General features: G+C 37.3%; 2 protein-coding genes across 8 annotated transcripts in view; one reads left to right on the top strand and one right to left on the bottom strand.

Moving 5' to 3' along the window:
• Nucleotides 1-1,727: 1,727 nt before the first annotated feature.
• Nucleotides 1,728-24,998, bottom strand: part of LOC131430223 (dnaJ protein homolog 1-like) — a 167,244-nt gene continuing 143,973 nt past the window's right edge. For all 5 annotated transcript variants that reach the window (XM_058594981.1, XM_058594980.1, XM_058594979.1 and 2 more), the window contains one exon: nucleotides 1,728-2,618. In XM_058594981.1, the coding sequence (XP_058450964.1) occupies nucleotides 2,382-2,618 (237 nt within the window). In that variant the 3' untranslated portion in view covers nucleotides 1,728-2,381. The remainder of the gene's footprint in view (nucleotides 2,619-24,998) is intronic.
• LOC131430226 (brachyurin-like) lies at nucleotides 11,065-24,504 on the top strand. 3 transcript variants are annotated; one of them, XM_058594987.1, is made up of 3 exons: nucleotides 11,065-11,141; nucleotides 23,570-23,948; nucleotides 24,013-24,504. In XM_058594987.1, the coding sequence occupies exons 1-3, from the start codon at nucleotides 11,097-11,099 to the stop codon at nucleotides 24,417-24,419; spliced, it is 831 nt and encodes a 276-aa protein (XP_058450970.1). In that variant the 5' UTR covers nucleotides 11,065-11,096; the 3' UTR covers nucleotides 24,420-24,504. The 3 variants fall into 3 exon arrangements, with proteins under 3 accessions (XP_058450970.1, XP_058450971.1, XP_058450969.1); XM_058594988.1 differs by lacking the exons at nucleotides 23,570-23,948; nucleotides 24,013-24,504 and adding exons at nucleotides 11,212-11,587; nucleotides 11,650-12,527 and having other exon boundaries at nucleotides 11,075-11,141; XM_058594986.1 differs by lacking the exon at nucleotides 11,065-11,141 and adding an exon at nucleotides 23,420-23,499.

Genomic DNA, 24,998 nt, shown 5'->3' on the forward strand with positions numbered 1-24,998 from the left:
TTTTTCTTTGCTCACTAGACAAGATTCCGTAGTTTTCTGATCAAAAATTTAAAATTCTGTGAACTCAAATTTCTGTAAATATTCTCCACGGTTCCGCAAATTCGTTGGAAATCTCCAAATTCAAATGCACGGATATTTCCGTAGATCTGACATCGCTGCCATGTTCTATAAGTATGACATTCGCCAAATAGGTCTGAGCAATATTTGAGTGAGAAACACACACTTACTATCCGCTACATAATTTTGGGTAGAAACCTACCCAAAATCAATTTTTAGGCAATTAGCGTATTTCATAAACCAGACTAACGAGTGATGACCTCAATATTTCGGTGAATTATTCGAAACCCAAAGTGTTGTCATGGCAACTTTGGCAATGCTCGTGACCTTTCGGTTAAGAAATACACGATCATTTGAATTTAAGAACATTATTATCTATATGAATACCTACTACATCGCATTCATATTTTTTTTTTGGAAGAGGGATAATGTGTGGGTATAAACGATTTCATAATAATCGGTGCATAGCAAGCCATGACTACTACGGTGGGTACAGCTGCGCTTGATTATTCCAAGCACTCAACTGTTACCACCATTTCGATACGAGCGTTAACACAGGTAAGAAGTGTTTCGACATATCTCTTGGGGATTCCTTTTAAATGAAAAAACCAAATGTTTGAACACAATTTAAAAAATTTAAAAAAATATCTCCTCCGCCATTTTTTCTACAAACATGCTCGAAAGTATTTTCTATCAAATGAAAGAAACCGAATTTTTTTTCGTTTGCTCCAATGTTAGATATAGCAGTTTAAAAATGATCTGTTTTTGAACCAGTTTTGCTCATAACTTCGGTTCAGAAAACGCTACCTGAATGCGCTAGTCATGAAAAAATTGGTTTCAACAAACTCTAAAAGATATTCAAAGACACCAAAATCGAGAAGTGAATATTAAGAAAGCTAGAGCAAAAAATCTGATTTTTTTAGGAACACCCTAAGTTGATCTATTAAAATAGCTGTAACAGTAAAACCGTTAGAGATACTACAACAGTGTTTTCGGCAAAGTTGCTTGATATAAGTTTTCCTACAATTTTGCCGAAGGATGCAGTCCTCTATCTCAACACATACGGAAAATAATTTTTGGATCACCCTAATAATTAGAACTACCCTAATACCATATGCTTCAAAATATGGCTTATCTTTCACTGATCATTTGTTCCGAAGACATCATAGCTCTAAAGTATAAGGCTAAGCCACAAATGTTTTTGTCCCCCTAAATTGTGGATACGGACCACTGTGGATTGTTGACACTAAAATTACTGGCCCTTATTACCGTTCTCACTCTACTTTCACATTCACTTCACTTACATGTCACTTCACTTGATTTTACGTATTACCAGTATCACGCTTAGTGAAATGATCACTGTAGTGGAAAAAACTAATTTTTTCAACAAAATGTTGGTGGTGTGATGTTCATAATGACATCCAGTTCATTCAAGTAATTACTTTTGTCACAGTAGCGACTTTCGTAATAAGGACCTACATTCACTTCACTTGATTTCCACCGTGAAGTGATACCCATAATAAGGGTCACAGTCACTTCGCTTGGTTTTCACCGTGTAGTGACACCGGTAATAAGGACCACTGACACTAAAATCGTAGCACCAGCCATGCAATGGTTCTGTAATGGAACATGTGATATTCAATTAGAAAACGTCAACACAATACACAACATTTCCTCGCCCCATTCCACGATTTACAAGTACACAACCATACTGTATAGTAGAGTATATATATTTTTTAAAGAATCAGACAACGCGAGTTTGCATTAAATAATAATATTCATTACAATCATCAGGATCATCACCATTATCGTCATCAGTTTTGTTACAAATTGATATTTTATTTCCTAGGCAGCTTTTGAGTATGCCGGGAGAAGGTTTTAACTAGGGATCAAATTATCAATACAGTTATTACTGCCAACCGCAGGAATTGACATTTCCACGGACACGGCGAAGGACAAAACAAAAGCAGAGTAAAAGCACAACCTAAAATGCAGATGATAATTTAAATTAACAAACGATAAACTAAATACCGACTGAATTCGTTTGCGAGCAGCATTGGACTGTTAATATTTACAGGTAAACTAATAAACACTTGCAGGGTGTGTGTGTGTTCGTGTGCGTGTCTGTATCTGTACGTAGCTTGATTTTGCGTTGATAAACAAACATAGAGCATTTTTTTACATAACAGAAATGCCAATCTGCTGTGGCAGGTCCGGAGGTGGAGAGATTTCAACGGGAAAATAAAGTACATAAAATTTCATTGGAGGGCGGGCAACCCTTCGGACGAAGGCGTTCGAAAGCGAACTCAGGGCCACCGATGGAACTAGGAATTCGGTAGCATGTCGTTCAGCAGTTCCTTCTCCGAGGACGTTAACTTCTCCGGGAACTTGATGTCGAACGCCACAAGCAGATCGCCCTTCCGCGTCGGTTCCTTCGGGAATGGCAGTCCGTAGCCCTGGATCCGCTTGACCGTGTTCGGTTTGATGATCTCCTGCTTTGTACTGATGCGCAGCTTCTCGCCGGTCATCGTGGGCACTTCGAAGATCACACCACAGAGAGCCTGCAATAGGAGAATGAAAGAGAGAGAGAAAGAGAGAAAGGTAGATATTAGGAATCATGTTCAGACTGCGGATGTAATCAATGTGTCCTATTAATGATTCGGTTATCTATCCAACTTAAATCGATACAGGCGATTATAGATTTAATACAAACAGTCGACAACTCGAAAATGTCCCTGTACTCGAATCGATGACATCTGTTACGACACGATAAGTTAATATAGCAACAGTACCGAGACCCCATCACTTGGACACGTTTATTATTTTATCGCTCCGAAAACAGCGCACACAAGGTGCTGTTGTGATTGCTTTATTTTTGTAACGAAATTCAATTAAAATTGTTCACTCCGATCCAGCCGGCTATCGATGTGCGATGTGAGCAGCATTTCGAGCACGGAGCACCGTTTTCCCAGTATGGGAGAGTTATTCCACGACCAGATGTCGAATGCGCGGTGCTCCGCTGGCTTTGGCTGTCACCAAATATGGTCAGTGAACAAACTGGGCACTAGTTGACTGCTTGCTGTTGTTTCTGGCCTGGCCTGGCTTGGACTGGCTGTGGACACGTTTGCCCAGATCCAATCTCCGATGATCACACGTGAAAACTTTCTGTCTCGCCTGGACTCGCGGTTCGATGCCTGGCAGAACATCATGTTGCACGATCGGCGACATGCCATGCCAGTCTAATTGAAAAATTAAATTGTTTGAATTGAGGAATAATTAGGCATGTCGAAGGTGCAGCAGCTGTCATACAATGTGGCAAAATGATTGATTTCTATTGTAGAAAAAGGGTTGACAGTTGGTCAACTTCGACGAAGGAGGCCTGTTTTCGATTCGAAGCCTTCTCGAACGGGTTGGGAGAACTTGATTCGAACGATTAGATGCGAAATTAGATTTTTCCGATTATGGAAATGGAATAAAGTTTTAAAAGATCGCAAAGGAAAATAGCAACAGAGCTATTCCAGAAATTAACAATAGAATAAGAATAATCAATTTGCTCAGATTTTGTTGAAACTTCAAACAAGTTTTCAGTATGGCGAACCGATAACTTTGCACGGCTAGAGATACCGATTCGACTGAAGACTAATTTTTGATAAAAGTAAATGCATTTTGGCATGCACTTTCTTCAAATCGTTCAAACTCGAGAACCGTGACTTTTACAAAAACGGCATCCAACGAGAAGTTTTAGACTTGATGCTCCAGAGTTGTGGTGATCAGCAAACGACAACGTCAACCAAATACAACAATGTTATAATTCGAGTAAAGATCCTAGCCTTAAGTACGGTTAGGAAATGTCCTCGGCATGAAAAAAAAATAAAATTAAAAACCTCTTGCAATCCTCTTCGTGGTGTAACACTGCCTATCTCATAATCGCTAAAAATAGAAGTTGATAAAAGTTTATTCCCAGATTTCTGACAACAAGATCGAGTTCGTAAAATTGCCCAGAAAAAAAGCGATTATTTTCATTTTTGGCATTATAAATGCCTTACTCTTCACTATACGGGACTGGGTGTCAATTTAAAACATACAAAACTAACCGCGTAACCTTTTTCCGTCATAATTTTGAACGCTTATAAATCAGTAATTTGTTAATGGATTTATATAATTTAACTACCAATCGATACGGAAACAATGAACTTAAACTACTAATGAGATGACTATTGGTACAATAGCCCTATATGCCCGAATACATTTCTACTTTACTGAGCGAGGTTTCCTCGTATGGCAGTGAAGGTGTTTGAGTAGTGAGTAGATGAAGAAACTAAAAGTCACAACCATTCGCTCGCTGGATAGTCGCTTTTGTGGATTCAGTATAGCGTTTTTTTTTTTCATGAAATATTGCTAAACACAATGAATTATCTCTCAGCATAATCCCTCAGATCCTATTATTTAACCAAACAATAATCGTGTGAAGTTATTGAATAGTTAGAATTTTATTTTATTCTTATAAAGCATAATATTTTGCTTTAATCTAGCTTCCCAGGAATCCAGTCTGAGTGTAATAAAAATAATGCAATGCAATGCAAATCGACATGCAGTATCAATTTCAACAATTTGTTATACCACCAAAGATTCAGAACTTAGTACAAATGTGTTGCACAGACTCACATATATAGAATTATTACATACAATATCATATAGTATTGAAGATAAACTCAAGATAAGCTGATCTGCGATTCTATATGTATGTTTTGAATAGGATCCCTTACTGAACTCGGGTCACCGCCAGTTTCTGTTCAATTATCGTTTACATCAAAACAACAAGCGCTTTATCACTACATGCGTTGTAACCAGCGTTGCCAGGTTTCCAGATTTATCAGATTTTTCTCGCACAACCAGATTTCACTAGATTTTTACGGTTTTAGCCTCTATACGATAGGTGGTGAGACCTTTTTTTATCTTTTATTTTTGCTCAATCAAAAAGAAGCCTGGTCAAAATGTCCTTGTATATAGTAGACCCAGACAAATCCAGCTAAATTTTTGAGTATTGACCGTTTTTTGAAAAAATAATCTGGCAACTCTGGTCAATGTTCGTTCATGTATTAATAAAATCATGTACAATATGAACAAAATTAAGGAATTTGATTGCGTATGCATTGGTTCCTGAATATGCAAAAGTGAAAATCAATGAAAGTAACAAAATATGTTGTGCGGACTGTATCACATGTTTTCTTCCTAAGTATTGCTGCCATTCTATTTTCAGACACTTTCCGAACATTATCGACGCTTTTTTAACTATTACTGAGTTTTTTGGTTTACTGATTCAACATTTTTCGATCAAAATATGAAAAATCGTGTCCTAAATCGCTGTTCTTAAAACTAATCAGTTTGTACGTTCTCTGTCTTGAAAATTATTATGATATGAAATTGTTTAACTTGTCCAGGTTCATAACTTGAGGTTTGTAGATTTTGATAGTCGATGACCAAATACACTTATTTCAGTTTTATCGACATTCGGTTTTCGATCCTGGAAGGAACCCTACAATTTCATTCGGAACGCATCATGATTTCTCAAAAAAAAAATTCGAATCAAGAAAATGGTTCATAATTCCTATGATGAATTCAACTGACCTCGACTACACCGATTATCGGATTCGATCGTTGTCTCTAAAGGGAGCTCGATCGTTGTCTCTAAAGGTACGATTACATTAACCAGTGTATCTGCACAAACTTGTGAAGTTTGACTGTATCATAGTGTAATCGGTTCGCAGTTGTCTGCAAGCAGTCAAAATCGGCTTGACTATCCATCTGTATGCAGTCAAAGTGTGCAGATTAACTGTGACAATGTAATCACAGTGTGATCATAGTCGACAGACAAACAGTTGATGACTGTACAGACAAATTCGACTGTTTCTGAAACTGTTGTGCAGAAGTTGCCTGCCACAGATTCTATGACAACCATAAACTTGTTTATTTCATCCAAACACAAAGCAAAACGTTCCAGCACCTGTGTGAGTAGTGAGTACACGTGGTTTTCCCCAAGAGGGTTGGTTTCGTGATCAATTGTTTTCTAATGTGTAGAAACCAGATAGTAATAAAAAACCTGTTTTAATCCACCTAGTGGTGTATTGATGGCTTTCTCGTATTACTCATATTCTCACATTCTCATATGTGTGGTATTCTTCGAAATTATATTTTATTGCTTCTTGAAAGAAAACAAAAAAAATCAATTAGCACAACCAACAACCAACAAAATGAAACAGTTTTGCTATTGCAGGTACTTCTGCAACCGGTGTAAATGAGGTCGGTTTGAATGACCATCTGATAACATGACTTACAAACTGTATTGATTTTAGTCAATTTTATAAGATTCTATATGATTCGGTCATCGTACTTTAAACGAGGGTTTAAATTTTAAATACTTATTATTTTAGAAATGGCAAAAATGAAATTTTAAACACTTGCATCCGCGCAAAGTTTAGAAGCTCAGGAGTTTTGGCTATTTATTTGAACCTAAATTTGTGAATATCGGTCAAGCGACCTCTACGAAATGTGAGTGAGTTCCATTTTGTGTATACGATCACTATTTCAGGAACAGGAAGCCGGGAATAGCCCAAGGCTCCTTGTATATGATGCTGTGGCTCTTTAGTTTTATACACAAATATTGTTTATTTTACAAAAATGTACTTGAAATCGATCGAAATCGATTAACGAGTACTGGACCCCAATTCTATCTCTTAACCACGTGTACTAACTTCTCACCGAACCACGTTGTCATTTCCGGTCGAAATAATGAAGCTTATTGCATATTTCGTAGAATCATTAATCGAAATTACTGCTGAATTTTTCGAGCTCCTCCTTCACGATAAAGTGCAATGGATCTCCAGAAGCATAGTACTGGAACGTTTTGCTTTGTACTTGGATGAAATAATTATGAAAAATTAAATAATGAACTAATGAAAAAAATATTAACTACTCCAAATTAAAAAATGCTGAACGGTAACAGAAAATGTACTTATTTGAATTTTTTTCTAGATTTTGTAAATAGTTACCGAATTTCCAATAGCTTATCGTTCGTTCATTAGTTCGATGATTGAATTGATTACAAAGCGTTTAGTAATAAAATTGTGGATCTGTCAAAATCTGAACTCTGCCCAAAGCGAATTCATACCGTTATACCATAACTGGAGACAAGCTTCCCAAAATTTCAACTCTTTAATTGTCATATTTACGGAGGTAGGATGATTCTATGGATTTTCATTGCATTTGATTTTTGAATCTACCACTCCATTTACAATTTATTGAAAATGTATTTGTTGCGTGAAAAAAACTCAACAGTTGCGAAACATATTTTTTCAGGCTTTCGATATCGGTGCCACTCTGGATTTTTAGTAATAGAAGATATACCCGTATGATGTGAGCGTTAAGACACAAACGTGTAGATAATGAACATATGATGTGAAAGAATCTCTTTTTTTGTTGTTGTGACATCTACTAAACATATCAAATATACATCATAGTCATAGAACAAACAACATCGTATATTTTCATCATTTAAACATTGTCGAATTTTGTATTAGAAAGAGATGAATTGGGGAAATCATTAGAATTATGTTTGCATTTGAAGATAAATACTGCAGAGTCAAATCAAAATCAGTTTCAAAGTTCAGGAAGGATACAATCAAAGCACTGGACTGGGAGCTTCTCCCTCACCGTCGTATTCATTTATTTCCGAATACTACTTGTATCAAATGACACTAAATCAGTGAACACCAAGACACAGATAGGAAATAAGAAACAGAACAACCAAAGTACTGAAAAATTTTATTATAGAATCACTTGAAATGTGAATCATTCAGGGATAAAAAAGTAAGGAAAACAAATATGAATTTAAATGAAATGACTACCATTTGTTTTTATCGAATAGCCACGCATTGACTTTGCACCATTTCAATTCCTACGAAGAAGTCGAAAATGGGTTGTCTGATTCTCGAGGTATTCACAAATTGCCAGAAAGATGGTCACTATTTCGACTATTTTTTTTCTCATTCAAAATAAAAGTTTCATTTTAACAAAAACACGCTCACTTCATATTTGGTTAATAAATGATTTTTAGATACATCGAAGAGCTTCGGTTTCATATTTTTAAAAACTGTGGAAAAGTTCAGTATTTGAAATTGTCTAGAATAATAACCAATCCATCATGCGTCTCCGGGCCTCGGAAAAGTTTTCTAAAGTTTGAGCGATTTCTATACCTATTTTTGATATTTATAAAAAAGGTAAAAAAAACCGGAGGACATTTATATTCCTTCTTTAATTGCTTCGAAACACAACACACCAAGTAACAACGCAACGAACTTCCGTTTGTGAGATCAGATCGATATTTTATCATAATGCAATATTCCGTGAAAAGTTCTCTGCCCCACAAACTTTCTTCCAATGTGATCACTTTGTGCAGAAAAACTGCAATAAACAGCCCACTCCCTATATTTAAGTCTGTAACCAGTTTGATTTGTCTGATCAATGTAATCACAATACAGACATGCTCAAAAAGTCTGTCACAGTCAAACATAACAACTGTCAAAGTATTGACTGTCGGCAGTCAAACTTAACTGTTGCAGTCATTTAACTGTGAATAGTGTAATCACATTGCCAGACCAAATATAAACTGCAGAAAAATTACTTGTCTGTGGCAGATAAACTGTGTCAGATAAACTGGCTAGTCTGATCGTAGCTTAAGAAGGCCAAATCGAATTTCACAAACAAAAATTTAATTTAAAAGTCTTACAAAATCGGTGAATTTTATCCGATTTCAACAACCAATTAAGTGATGAGTTATTAAAACATATGAAAACTTATCGTTATGGAAGCTGATAATACCTAGAAAATTTCAAAGTTAGGCTCTAAACTTTTCAAATTTATTCATTATAATAATTCACCCCCAACAAACCGTTTTGGGTTATGTTGGTGCCTGAATTCCCGTTCTGCAGGTACCATAAATAGTGACCAAAAATTTTGAAGTGGAACTCACTTTGACATCTCATGGAATGCTCAATCGATTGTCACACGTTTAGACTTAAAAGAACAATTTTATGGTTTCGTAGAATTTCTCTTAGTTTTTTTTCTTCTTTCTATTAGAGCTAAGTCGTATGCGAAACACACTAAATGTCACGTTTTCAAAAATACTACCTGTTAAGTAAAATCACTGTCATCACGGTCAGTTTGGCAAAAATGATATCACAGTCAGTGCGGTAAAATTTCATTTTCAATCGAATAATATAAGATGAAAACGAAATTTATGGCCGCTGACCATCAGCATATCCCTACTAATTCATTAGACTTTTGCTGCCATTTTCAAGTGAAGCTCCCGGAATTCATCGTCAGTTGAATAATCGTTGATAGTCATTTGAAGTTTTGCTTGCTCAGTTTCAAGTGCGGAGTAGTGTAGCTCCTTCATTGCCTTCGCTCTTGGTAGTAAGCAAATTCGAACGAATAGAGCTATAAATGGAGTAAAGTATTAAAAATGAAAACTGAAGGAGGAAACAATTAATTTATGTGTATTCTGTGATTGATATTTCAGCAATCTGGTTTGTCTTTAATAGATGAAAGACACCAATTGGAATGTTTACATGAACCTCATTTGAAGGCCGCTCTCACACTATTGAAAGAGATATTTTGTTACTTCAAGAGATCAACTGACGGTGGTTAAACTGAGCCTCGATTGAAGAGAAACGATTGATGACTGAATGCTGCCCGTTCGGGCCGTCAGCAAACATTGTGTGTGTCAGAGAGTGAAGTTTACTGCATTCGATAGATCGTCAATGTGTTCCACATTCGGTTTCAATTGAATTGAATGAAGTTTTACAGCACTGATCACAGTACATTTGATTACTGGTAATAAAGCGCGCATTAACCTGAACGAGATTCAATACCCATGACATATTTCGTCAATCGTCCAGATAACAGAACAAAAACACCATTGGTAATCTCGGATTTCCCAGTGATAATAAATCTTTGACGTTGAAAATATAAACTATGACTTAGCAAAGTTTAGGATGTATGGTGTACGATTCCAAAAATAACGTGTAAAGAAACACAACGCAGCAGCCATTCAGAGCTTTTCCATTACGAAACCTAACCTAGTTTCTGGACTGCCTATGACCCATGGTGAAAGCTTCTGAATGAAGAAAATTGAGTTACATTTTAATGCTTGTATATAAAACGGATCGGGAAAACCCAAACATTTCCAACCCAAGAATAACATTCCACCCCCATAATGCCCATAATGACTTGTAGTCATCATACCATACCATCTAGCGTCAAAATAAAACTGGTATGAAATCCAGTATAACATAAAAATCAAATTGTAACTATAACATTGCGTTTATACCATATGCTTGAAATGTAAACGCATAATATCACTGCAGTTGTGTAGCATCGTAGATAGTAGTAGAAAAGTCTTTAAGGTCAGGTTTTATTCAGAAGTCATCGAAAAATTTGAGTGAAACCTGCTGTATACGCATTAGAATTACTATTCTTTCCCTAGAAATGTAATGTTTTGCAATATGTAATTTTCAATGACCCCAAGGGATCATTTCAGGCTAAAATCCATTTTGAATTCAAACTTCTTCACTACAACTTTCAAGAAACCAGTGAGTGAAAACAAGAAATTTACTTATATTAAAGAACATCGAGAATTGAGGTTTCAATGCAAATTCGATGTTTGCAAGAACTCAAAATCAAGGTTTATGTGCAATATACAGCAATCAAAATCTACACGAGTACAGTGACATGTAAAATCGTGACGATCTAATCATAAAACTATAATCGTCGAATTGTTCGAGACTTGGACATAATCTGTATCTTATCGTCATTCCATCGTAATGGGGAAATACTGTGTATTCTTTCCACTAAGGAAACAATGTTTTGAAATAAAATCCGTATTCTAATCTGCTAAGCCTCTCTTCCATGTTCGATATATAAAGCACTTGTACAGTATTAAACCACCAGAGTACGGTATTGTGTCGGACGGATTAGCGATAATGAAACTGTTCTTAGCTGTTATGGCCTGTTTGGCCCTGGCTCAAGTTAGTTCTTGTCAGCCGATTCGGATCAGTTTGCCCAAAAACCTAAAACCGACGAATTCGTGTTTTACAGGCAGCCCAGCTCCCCTTCCAGCGCCCGATGACCGTCCGTGAAGCTCAAGAAGTAGCCGCAAAGAGCCACTCCCGTATCGTGAATGGATTCCCGGCAGAAGCGGGTCAATTCCCGTATCAGGTATTTCTACGAGGATTCTTGGCTAACGGTGGCCTATCGTGTGGTGGTTCTATTATCTCCAACGAATGGGTTTTGACTGCCGCTCATTGCATCACCGGAGTAGAACGATTTGAAATTGTCATGGGAACAATCAACATTGGCTCTCCAGAAGTTCTGGGACACTCCACCAACTTCATCATCCATCCTCAATACAATTCGAACAATTTGAACAACGATATCGGACTCCTTCGACTCGACAGTCCAGTTACCTTTTCGCGTAAGTACTTGAAGTGGATTTTATCGACTCGAGTGTTAGCTTTGTGGTACGCTCATTGACAGAAAACATCCAGGCTGTCAACTTGCCAAGCGCAGACCGCACTGAAGAAACATTCGTAGATGTAATCGCTACCGCGTCTGGATTTGGACGGACCAGCGACGGCGGACCAGTTTCGAACACCAAAAACTGGGTTAACATTCGCGTCATCTCGAATGCCGCTTGTCAAGCGGTCTACGGTTCCGCGGTTGTGATTGAATCTACCGTCTGTGGTACCGGAGCCGACGCCTCGAACCAGAGTACCTGCCAGGGTGATTCAGGTGGCCCGTTGACAATCCAGGAGGGTGGCGCTAGTTTACAAATCGGAGTTGTGTCGTTTGTAGCAGCGGCCGGGTGTACCTCGGGCCATCCATCCGGTTATGTGCGAACAACACATTTCCGCAGTTGGATCAACGAGCAAACTGGAATCTAGATACGGAAAACGGGATTTTGTTTGCCTCTGATGTTGCGATGTAAAACAATGAGATGGACACGCATTAAACCTGTATCATGACTAATCTTTTTACTCCTTTCTATAAGGGACGGGTTGGTTTAAGCTCATTCCACTCGACTCAACGAATTGAGAAAACAGAACTACAACAGATCTCCATGATATGTCTACAGTTTAATATAGTTTCTGAAGCTGTGTTTCGAAGAACGATGATTGGCAAAGTGGTACAATCTTTCGAAAGTCAGCTCAGTTCATTGGAGTCGCTGCGAAGTTGGTACTGTGACACGTATCTTTGGAATGATGATGGAAACGTACATCGGACATTGGATTGAAACGCAAGATAGATCAAACAGACTTTACGATGCTACAAAAAAAATATTTTTTACAATACACCCGAGAATCGATATAGAGGAATTATGCATATACTGGCTGACCCGTAGAACTTCGTCTCGCCCGAAATTATTGTTTTGAATTTATGTTTTTGGACAGCAGAATTATCAAACGTCTCATGCTGCTAATGTATTTTTTCATTATTTTACTGATTACTTGGAAGCGGTGAATTCATCAAAAAATATTGTGAATATATTAAAAGCTTTTGTTACGCAAAAATTGAGCGAATGCACCTTCTGCTTACTTTAATGAACCTTGTTACGTCGCATTTTTCCGCACTTTATCTTCAAATCCTTACTCTTCCTTGAGTACCATGGCTCTACAATTTTCATATTCTTTCTCCTCTCACGATCTCTAGTTAGTTTGATATTGTAAAAAACCGAAAGATAAAATCAGTAATTTTTGGACATTCGAAAGTTCAAGTTGCCATTCCATTGAATATTGTGTCCATTAACTTTTACATGAACACTGCAATAGTCGTCTCATTAGTGGACACCACATTATTTTGCTTAGTACTCCACCTACAATTAACGAATGGTGGGGTTCGGTCCTGAGAATCCATATGAGAAAGTTTATATTATATAGCTTTATATAGCGGAGTGAACATGAGGAGTGATTGTACCAGTAATCTGCTTTAGTTCGAGCCAATGCATAAAATCTCACTAGTAATGGTTTTTAATCCACCCTTGAAAATTTACCCGATGCGACTGAACGAACTGTTAAATGCAAGGAAAACCTCTTTGTTTGACCTCATTATTTAGACAGCAGAATATTATCATTGATTCGTAAAAAATCGTTCTATAATTTAATTTGTTCGACTCACACCTAAAGACTGTCCCAGAAAGTATGGACGCACTTTGATTTCGCTGTGAATAATTAATAATAATTAATTAATAAATTTTGTTCGATATACTGATAATATTAGACTACAACAACATAATATTATTATCAACATTTGCTATTCAACCATTGTAGACTAGCTGGCGCACTTTCTTGCGAACGTTCCGCATTAAATTCCGTACAGACTTCTTGGCGACAAGTTTTGACACTTTTTGCCTTTCTCATATAGAAAGGTTATGCAATCACTGCACTATGGTTTGAAACGGGAAATTAGCGTGACAAAAATATTTCACTATTAAATATTAGTTTTTTGTAGTTGGTGTCTTTACAAAAGTTGTTTGTTATCAAATGGCGCTCCTTTTGATATAAAATATTACTAGGGTGGTCCTTATTTAGATTGAAATCTGAAATCTAACTTCCTTAATTGAACTCAAAAACGATTTTATTGTAGAATGCAGTTGTAGGAAATTTCATTTTGAGCAACTTTGCTGAAAAAAGCACCTCTCTAGCTTTTCATTTGACCGAGTTACATCAATTGTCCCGGGTAAGAGTAGGGTGGCTCCTGAAAAATCGATTTTTTTGTTCTAACTTTTTTGTGAAACGTTCTATGGAAAAGTTGTCTTCAGAAGAGTTGTTGAAATAATTATTGCGGATAATTTTGCTCGTAAAATGTCCTTATTACTTCTACCAGCAATCATTAAATCCGTTAGTTTTTTGTAAGACAAAGCACTTCCTGAAACCCAAGTAAATCATTAGTTTGTTAAAATGAGTAGATTGTATTTATTCTGACCAAAACTCATTGTGCGTCGTTTTCTGGTTGTTACAGGCTATTCGGTACACAAGTGGATGAGAAAAAAGGCGTCTCGGTACGGTTTGGATAAAAATATTTGCGTTTCACTAACTTGCGCCAGCTTGTTTGAGCTTTGGTTGTCAAGATAATGAAAATTCTGATGATAGATTTATCATGGCCAACTACTTCGGAATAACCATATTACACAGTGTCTCTGTTGCTTAAGCTCAACTGAATCAGTTATTTTGTTCAGCAAAAAAACTATTTTCGGCTGTAGTTTTTTGTGTGTCTCATTTGTCGAATGGACAATGTATGGAACACTTGTAGGGCTAACTTGATGCTATTATTTTGCTAAAGGAAGTATGTTGATACGTTAAGGCGTTTAAGAGTTATGCAATGTTTTTGAGTTTTTTCAAGGTATTTTTAAGACTAATTTAAATGAGTTAAAAAAAACACCCTCCCAATTTTCTCTTAAATGTTTACTTATATTATGAACTTTCAGTAGCCGCATAGGATACATTTTTATCGATCTGGCATCTAAGGAATTTTGATATTTGAAGGTTGACTAGTTTTTGATGAAAAAACAATCATAACTTTTTACTGGTAGCTCATATGAAAAAGCTTTACTAAGCAAAATTATGCGCAATAATTATTTCAACAACTCTTCTGAAGACAACTTTTCCATAGAACGTTTCACAAAAAAGTTAGAACAAAAAAATCGATTTTTCAGGAGCCACCCTACTCTTACCCGGGACAATTGATGTAACTCGGTCAAATGAAAAGCTAGGGAGGTGCTTTTTTCAGTAAAGTTGCTCAAAATGAAATTTCCTACAACTTCATTCTACAATAAAATCGTTTTTGAGTTCAATTAAGGAAGTTAGATTTCAGATTTCAATCTAAATAAGGACCACCCTAGTAATATTTTATATCAAAAGGAGCGCCATTTGATAACAAACAACTTTTGTAAGGACACCAACTACAAAAAACTAATATTTAATAGTGAAAATATTTTTGTCACGCTAATTTCCCGTTTCAAACCACTGTGAACTGTGAAAACCGACTTTTGAACCGAGGCCCGGAGGGCCGAGTGTCATATACCATTCGACTCAGTTCGCCTAGTACGAAAAATGTCGGTTTGTGTGTGTGTGTGTGTGCGTATGTGTGTATGTAACGTTTTTGCACTAACTTTTCTCGGAGATGGCTGAACCGATTTTCACAAACTTAGATTCAAATGAAAGGTCTTGTGGTCCCATACAAAATTCCTGAATATTATTGTGATCCGACTTCCGGTTCGGGAGTTATGGGGTAAAATGTGCAAAAAAAAAAGAGAATATGTGTTCTAACTTTTCTAATAGATGGCGCGACCGATTTTCACAAACTTAGATTCAAATGAAAGGTCTTGTGGTCCCATACAAAATTCCTGAATATTATTGTGATCCGACTTCCGGTTCGGGAGTTATGGGGTAAAATGTGCAAAAAAAAAAGAGAATATGTGTTCTAACTTTTCTAATAGATGGCGCGACCGATTTTCACAAACTTAGATTCAAATGGAACGTCTTGTGATCCCATACAAAATTCCTGAATATTATTTGGATCCGACTTCCGGTTCCGGAATTATGGGGTAAAATGTGCAAATAAATGGAAAAAAAGTTTTCTAACTTTTCTCACAGATGGCGCGGCCGATTTCCTCGAACTTAGGTTCAAATGAAAGGTCCTGCGGTCCCTTACGTAATTCCTGAATTTCATCCGAATCCGACTTCCGGATCCGGAAATATAGGGTAAAGTGGGTTAAAAATTTTATTCCACTACTGAAAATGGGGAAAAAACTTAAAAAATTTTCTAAATCGACCTCAAATCTTTTCCAATTGATAGCTTTTATCAGCAGCCGGTCAAACAAACCGATTTCGGTTATTCTTTTAAGAATCGAAGAAAATTATTTTGAAGAATACCACAGTATTATATATGATAATATGATTGATATGAGAAAGGCATCATTACACAACTAGGTAGATTAAAACAGGTTTGTCCAATCTTTTTCGAACTGTTGAATGGTTTCGGCTGCCGAGACATGTTTCCTAAGATGTGCCTTCGTTAATGCCCAAAATTCCTCAATTGGTCGAAGTTGTGAGCAATTTGGTGGATTCATGTCTTTTGGGACGAAAGTGACATTTTTGGTAGTATACCATTCTACCGTTGATTTCGAGTAGTGGCAAGAAGCAAGATCTCGCCAGAAGACAACAGGATCCTTGTGGCTTCGAATCATGGGTAGAAGTCGTTTTTGTAAACATTCCTTGATGTATATTTCGCTGTTCATTGAAGCAGTGGTGATGAAGGGTTTCGAAATCTTATCGCAGCTACAAATTGCTTGCCAGACCATAGCTTTCTTACCAAATTTTTCGACTTCAATCGATGTCTCGGACTGGTTTAACACTTGCCCTTCCCTCACCATATAATTTTGTGGTCCCGGCAAGGATTTGTAATCGAGTTTCATGTAGGTTTCGTCGTCCATGATTATGCAGTTCAAATTTCCAGCAAGAATCGTATTGTACAGCTTTCGAACCCTCGGCCTGATCGATGCTTCTTGTTTCGGACTACGTTTTGGTTGTTTCTGCTTCTTATAGGTTCGAAGATTCAAACGTTCTTTAGTACGAAGAACATTTGACTTCGAAGTGCCCACTTTTTTGGCCACATCCCGAACTGAAACCTCCTTCTTTTGCTAGAAAGTCTTCAGTACACGTTTATCCAACTGAGGGTTAGCAAGAGCTTTTTTTCGATCCGTTTTCGGTTCATCTTCAAAGGTATAACACCTCACCGAACTTCCTGATTGCATTTCGCACGGCTTTTTCATTTACTCCTTCCATTTTTTCTATCTTTCTCAGTGACAGTCCGCGTTCTGTGCACCATTTGTACACAATTTTTCGACGTTGTTCTGCTGAAAGTCCACGCATTTCGAAACAAACTAATGAAAACGAATAAACAACTGCACAAGTGGCGAAATGGCTTTCGGCGAAATGACCCTGATCCATACTAAGGTGTTAATGAAAAGGGTTACCCCTAATTCCGCAGAGCGGTAGAACCCGAATGATTAGGCATTTCAAAAAATATTCCTATACAAAATCAACAAACACATTTTCTGATTATTACTAAAATAGAAGAGTATCTGGTTAAACTTTCCAGTAAACAATGATCAAAGTAAAAAAATCAAGAGAAATAGCTCGTTTTTCAGATTTATTCGATGAAAACTCACACCTAGACAGTTTAGGCAATATACTCATACACATAATTTTAAATAATTGTCAACACCTTCTTAAAAACGTACTTGATTTTAGAAACCGTGAAAAAATCACTTAGACATCTCGAGTGTTGGTAGACGGTTACGAGGCTGACATTTTTCGTCTTTAGCTATTTATACATGAACGGCTCAATTTTTTCCAGTTTTTACATTCAAAGTTTTGCTGTCCGATTCTTGCAAAATAGATGTTTATAAACGATTTTTGCATTGCAAAATCGGTGTCCGGTATTTACTCTAAATTTTTTACTTGTCCGATATTGTACTGTATGTATAATATCATAGTTGGTTCGACAAAACTAAAAGCCATTTTTACATTCTGTTATTTAGAAAAAAAATTGAATGTGAGCTTTCATTCATTTGACTTTTCCTGCTTTTCCAAAGCCGGAGACATCCGCCATGAACCGCTTTAATTTATCATAAAGACCTAAGCAAGCCTAAGCGAGTATAAAACTTAAGGAATCGATTAGGACATCGTCGTGAAAACTGTACAGATAGAAAATAGCAATTTATTGACTATGCCAGCCTTTCGAACATCATTAAGAATTCCGTAGTAATGTTCCAATAAGCCAAACAACTGAATAGACCAGTAGATGTCGAGAGAATGTTTTAGTGTATTCGCGACAAAATTTGGACACCCCTAAATACAAATACTTCATCAATGCGTGAAATGTTTTATACTACGAGCTTTTCACCCTTATTCTGAATAACGACGTATTGATTTTTCGATCGAATATTGTTTGATCGAATCCTGGCTACCTTTGATTTTGCTAGCGTTATTAAGAATACATATGAAATACGATCGTAAAATTGATACGACGTTATTTAGAATAAGGACGTTTAAATCCAAGATGGCGTTGAAAGAAGAGTCCGTGCGAAAAGCGGTGCGGTCACAATGAAAATCCGCAACTGTCAGGAAGAAAGCGTGCATAAAAACTTGGTTCTGCTGCAAGCACTGTCTCTATAAAGCTCTTAAATCTTTCGATACAAGTTTGACAACAGCCAGGAAAGCTAGAAGCGAAGCGAAAGCGGATCTTAGGAACTATCAGAAGTTGTATCGCAAATAATTGACGAAGTTTTTCTGTGTGATAATGGACGATGAAGTGCAGGAAGATTTTAAGCAGCTTCCCGGAATGTCTTCTTAGACTGCCATGCAATGGAACGGGGTAGAGGAGCATTTCTGGATGAAGAAAAAGGCCAAGTTTCCCAAAAATATATTTGATTTTGCAGGCAATATGCATCTGTGATCGAGTAAACCAAAGCTTCATCACTACCGATAATCGGTAAACAATGTACTATATCGTAAGAATGTCTGTTATCATTCCTACACAACTACGACGCTCTCTCGCTATTCTGGGATTATTTGGTATCTTGTCACTACACAAAAAATGTTTTGAAATGGTATAAAGCGAATGGAGTCCATGTTGTACCGAAAGAGGCGAGTCCACACCTAACTGCCCGGAGTTGTGACCTATTGAGCGGTATTGGTCTCTCGTGATGAACGAACTCTCTCAATATAAAAAACAAGCTTCGGCTACAGAAATTCTAAAATATTGGACAAAAGCAGCTAAATTGGTCGCAGAGAAGTCTGCACATACCCTAATGGCTGGAGTAAGCTCAAAAATTTATAGTTTCTTCATGCAATCTAATGAGGTAACTGTAATTAGTTTTAAGATGACTATTAATGCACAATCTAATGAATAAAAACCTGTTTTAATCCACCTAGTGGTGTAATGATGCCTTTCTCATGTATATAATATTCAAAATTTTTCTCTTCGATTTTTGAAAGAAACCAAGAGATTGTTTGTGCATAACATACAGAATAAAACAGTGCTTTGATTGAGTAGGTCGTCCTTAAGAAAACTAAGTGGGTTCACTATTATATGCACCTCCGGCACCGGAATCCGAGAACCGGTATAATCAAAGGCGGTTCGTACGGCCACCAACTAACATGACATACAAACTCTACTAGTACTCACTCTAAATTACGATTTAAATGTTTGTTGTATCCGAAATCATTTGAATCTAAGTTTGTGGAAATCGGTCAAACCATCGCTGAGAAAAGTGAGTGAGATCCATTTTGGTATATATGACCACTATTTCCGGTACTTCCGGAACCGGATACCGGGAACCAGGATAGCCGGAATCGGTTTGGTTTGTTGCCTACTGATAATGACTATCGATTTGTGTAGCGTTGAGATCAGTTTAGAAATTTTTTACGTGTTTTGTTTCGCCGGTTTAAGTGACGGTGTACAATATGTAACACACTTTACCCTATAACTCCGGAACCGGAAGTCGGATCCGGATGAAATTCAGGAATTCCGTATGGGACTACGAGACCTTTCATTTGAATCTAAGTTTGTCAAAATCGGTTCAGCCATCTCCGAGAAAACCTAGTGAGATTATTTGACACACACACACATACATACACACACATACACATACACACACACGCACACACACACACAGACATTGCTCAGTTCGATGAGCTGAGTCGAATGGTATATGACACTTGGCCAATTTTTACTAGTCGGTTTTTTAAGTGATTGCATAACCTTTCTATATGAGAAAGGCAAAAATGCATTTTGGATTGAAATAACAGCTGATCTGATTTAATCCAAAATTAAACTGTCCAGATTTCACCGTTCGTTTCTGTCAAAGATGGCTGAACCGATTTAAACAAGTCTAAGCTCGATTGAAAGCAACTATTGGGTCATAAATCAAGTTCGAATATCATATGGCTGTCAGTTCTGTTTCCACAGATATAATGGTATAAGTAACGTAACCGATAAAACGCTCGTTTTTTACCGATCAATTTTCTTGAATATCGCTGAACCAATATAAATAAGATTAGATTCGTTTGAATGCTACTATAAGATTATTATTATTATATCGTTTATTTATCCCCGGTTTTAACCTAATTCTGGTCGTTCACCGGGTTTGTAACAGTTTGGGGTCGGGATTTGGGGGTGGTTGGGAAGTATAAGGTGAGGGATTTATAGGGAAGGAGGAGTTTTTACATCGAGTCAGTAAATTACATGTTATACATTTCATAGATTTGCTAAGCTTAAGGCAAAATATCTATTTTTATCTGTGGACTATAAGATCATCATTCAAGTTCGAATACCAAATGTTCATCACTTCTTTATTACTTTCTTTACTGTTCAATTTTGTCGGAGATGGCTCAACCGATTTGAACAAGCGGCTCGTTTTAACGCTACTATAGTGGGTTATTGATCAAGTTTGAAGATCAAATGACGGTCAGTACTGTTTCCGGTGTTATAAAGGCAAATGTGACGAAAACGGCACAAGTCCTTACCGCTCAATTTACTCGGATATGGACAAACCGATTTCATTAATTCTAGGATCGTTTGAGACTCATATTGAGAAGACAGCTCAAGTTTCGGAGGTATAACAGTACAAAAGACGTAACCGACAAATCAATTTTGTTACCCGCACAATTATTTCAGAAATGATTTCTTTGATTCGAATGTAACATTAAATATAATTAAGAATTATTCATGTACATGTAATAATTGTAGATATAGCAAGCAAATAAACAATTCATGGAAATATAAAAAATGGTGTTATAACTAAATATCCAAGTATCTCAAGAACAGCTACTTTTAGAAGAAAGGATATCATTAACAAATTTATTGCCTTTAACCTGTAGAATAATATTCTACTGTTTAAATGATTATCATCCAAATCGGAGAAGGTCGAGTCTGATGATCTGCTAAGCATTTCTGGAATTGCTCATGTTTCTTTCAAACAAATATCTGCTTAGTCGATTAAGGCTCTACTTACAATCTCAGGACACCAGTCATATTTTAAACACGCTAAAGCAGTTTCCTCCGATACTGCTTGATGAATCTTCAAGGAAAACGTGATTAATCCACCTAGCAATGAGATGAAACCTTTTTTTTATCAATCCGCATGTGTTTATTGCATGGATATTCGTTGGTGTTTTAGTTCTCATGACATTATTTTAATTATCGTCGTTTTAAACGGCAAATTGAGATTTTAATCAGACATTACCCTGTAATGTCGAACCTGCAAATCGGATCGAATTTGAATCTAAACGTGTGATAATCGATTGAACATTCCATGAGATGTCGAAATAAGTTCATCGTCACTATTTACGATACTTCCAGAGCCGATATTCAGGAACCAGCATAACCCAAAACGGTTTGTATGGCCATAAATTAATATGACGAATAAATCGCAATAGATTTGAGTCCACTTTTGAAGCTTTTTGGGATTGTCATCTTCTATATCGGTATGAATTTTAAAAACTCATTATCCTGTAATTCCAGAATCGGATAAAATTCATCAATTTTGTATGGGACCATAAGTCCTTTAATTTAAATTTTTGTTTTTGAAGTTCGATTTGGCCTTTTTGAGAAAATTATTAAGCTTTAAGAAACGATTCGATACTGGAACCGGAATTCTAAATTCGATGTAGCAGAAATCAGTTAATTTCACCTGAGAAGTGAGTAACATTTTTAGGTACCTTCCGAATCGAAAACTGAATACCGTTAAAATTGCAATAAATTTATTTGGTAATCGACTATCCAAATCTGCTAACCCGATAAACCTGAATAATTTATGTGATATGGACATTTTTATACTAATCAGCCTGTTTCTCCTAAACCGGAAGTCGAATCTGACTAAAAAGCAAGATGTTTTATAGGATCTTAAGACCATTCACTATAATCTTAGATGGTTCGTAGATTTCATTCGAATCTTGGATCGGTTCAGCGATCTACGAGAAAAATGAGTTACATTATTTTAATTTCGTTTTACGTATCATCCTTTAGTTCCGGAACCAGAAGTCGAAACCGAATGATATTCAGGAACCTTGTCTGGGAGTATACGATTTTTCATATAAAGCTTCATATTTACTTTTTCATATAGAAAACGGTTTAGCCATCTCCGAGAAAATTGAGTGAAACTATTTGTCACACACGCATTTGCTGATTTCGACCAATTGAGTCGAATGGTATATGGGAGTTATGTTAACTTCCGCCGATTATCCCGATTCCTCATCTGTCCACCATCTTCATCGGAACTAACAAGATCTTTTTGCTGTCACTAACCTTTTCGCTTCCCCCCTCCCCGTCTCTTCTCCATCACGATGTCCACTAATTAGATCTCTGTCGTTCTTAGTCATTTCGTTCCCATATCCCCATTTTACTTCGTTTTCCGCAATATTTACTTCTCTATATTTTTTCGTTATATTTACATCACCATCATCGCCCACGGAAGGTCGCTCTAGTCATGCGGGCCACCCGCCGGGTATTCGTAGCCTGGGGGTGTTTCCCGCGGACCCACACAGACCGAGGGATGCGGCCAACGTCATCTGGAAGACTCATGATATATTCCACCCACCGGCCGGTGCCGATCGCCAGCTGAAGGTTGGATCTGCCAAAGTCGACCACTGCGACCCCAATACAACATTATCCAATCATACTATCCTAGTTTTAAGTTAGTCGTTAATAAAATTAGAAAAAGTCCTTGGCACCTTAGAGCTAAAGCAGTGTGCCTTAAAAATAATTATATTATTGAATAAAAAAAAATGGGAGTTATGTTCTTCCAGCATTTATTACTGTAAGTAGTTTAAATCAAAATAATTATGGAATTAATTTCTGCTTGAAAATGCTACCATCCATCTAGTTCATATGTCATACTTGAACGATCATGTTGCCACGAACCGTACTAAAATCGGTCCGATGTGAAATGTGCAATATACAGCAATCCAATTTTACACGAGTGACATGTAAAATCATTACGATTATATTATAAAATTATAATCACAAATATCAAACCAACGTCAAAGTATCAGTTCTGTAATCTTTCAATTGTTCACGTCTTGGAAATAATCCGTATCTTATCGTCGTTCCCTCGTAATTGGGAAGTACTACTGTGCATTCTTTCCACTATCAGATCAATGTTTTGAATTAAACCCCGTAATCTAATCTGCGAAGCCTCTTTTTTAAATTCGATATATAAAGCATTTGTACAGTACTAAATCACCAGAGTACGGTATTGTGTCGGACGGATTAGCGAAAATGAAACTGTTCTTAGCTGTTATGGCCTGTTTGGCCCTGGCTCAAGTTAGTTCTTGTCAGCCGATTCGGATCAGTTTCCCCAAAAACCTAATACCGATGAATTCGTGTTTTACAGGCAGCCCAGCTTCCCTTCCAGCGCCCGATAACCGTCCGTGACGCTCAAGAAGTAGCCGCAAAAAGCCACTCCCGTATCGTGAATGGATTCCCGGCAGAAGCGGGTCAATTCCCGTATCAGGTATTTCTAAGAGGATTCGTGGCTAGCGGGGGCGCACTAATGTGCGGTGGTTCTCTCATCTCCAACGAATGGGTTCTGACTGCCGCCCATTGCATCACCGGAGTACAACGATTCGAAATTGTCATGGGAACAATCAACACTGCCTCTCCCGAAGTTCTGGGAACATCCACCAGCTTCATCATCCATCCTCAATACAACTCGAACAACCTGAACAACGATATCGGACTCATTCGACTCGACAGTCCAGTTACTTTTTCGCGTAAGTACTTGAAGTGGATTGGATCGGTCTTACAGTGTTAACTTTTTCGGATGCTAATTGACAGAGAACATTCAGGCTGTCAACCTGCCAAGTGCAGACCGTACTGGAGAAACGTTCGTAGATGCAATCGCTACCGTGTCTGGATTTGGTCGGACCAGCAACACCGGACCAGTGTCGCCAACCAAAAACTGGGTTAACATTCGCGTCATCTCGAATGCCGCTTGTCAATCGGTCTACGGTTCCGCGGTTGTGATTGCATCTACCGTCTGTGGCACCGGAGCCGACGCCGCGAACCAGAGTACCTGCCAGGGTGATTCAGGTGGCCCGTTGACCGTCCAGGAGAATGGCGCCAGTTTGCAAATCGGAGTTGTCTCGTTTGTATCCTCGGCCGGGTGCACATCGGGCCATCCATCCGGTTATGTGCGAACAACACATTTCCGCAGCTGGATCAACGAGCAAACTGGAATCTAGATACGGAGAACGGGATTTTGTTTGCCTGTGATGTTGCGATGTAAAACAATGAGATAGAGACGCATTAAATCTGTATCACGACTAATCTTTTCACTCCTTTCTATATGAGAAGGGATAGTTTAAGCTAGCGAAAAATTCTAAAATCATTCCACTAGACTCGACGAATTGAGTATATATCCTCAGAAGCTAAGAAGAAGAATGATGATTTACAATAGTGGTACAATCTATCGAAAGTCTACTCAGCTTGTTAGATTCACTAATAGTACTGTTGTTTTAACGTTTAATTTTACTATGTCACTGACATAGTAGAATTAAACGGTACAACAACAGTACTATTAGTGACAATATACTACTAACAGCTCAAACGGAAATCTTGTTAGATTCGTTGCGAAGTTGGTACTGTGACACGTATATTTGAAATGATGATGGAAACATACATCGGACATTGGATTGAAGCGCAAGACCAATCGAATTGACTCTACGGTGCTTCAAAAACATGGCTTTATTACACCCGAAAATTGACATCGTGGAGATTGTGTTCATAGACAGGTAATACACGAAAATGAAGAGAAATAACTT

The sequence above is a fragment of the Malaya genurostris genome, chromosome 2 (genome assembly GCF_030247185.1).
Source record: "Malaya genurostris strain Urasoe2022 chromosome 2, Malgen_1.1, whole genome shotgun sequence".
In the NCBI taxonomy this organism is placed as follows: Eukaryota; Metazoa; Arthropoda; class Insecta; order Diptera; family Culicidae; genus Malaya; species Malaya genurostris.

Bases quoted from the DNA above. Each gene is read 5' to 3' on its own strand.
- LOC131430226 (XM_058594987.1), top strand. From the start codon at position 11,097: ATGAAACTGTTCTTAGCTGTTATGGCCTGTTTGGCCCTGGCTCAA. The intron at 11,142-23,569 runs GTTAGTTCTTGT...CGTGTTTTACAG, and splicing joins CCTGTTTGGCCCTGGCTCAA to GCAGCCCAGCTTCCCTTCCA. The intron at 23,949-24,012 runs GTAAGTACTTGA...GCTAATTGACAG, and splicing joins CAGTCCAGTTACTTTTTCGC to AGAACATTCAGGCTGTCAAC.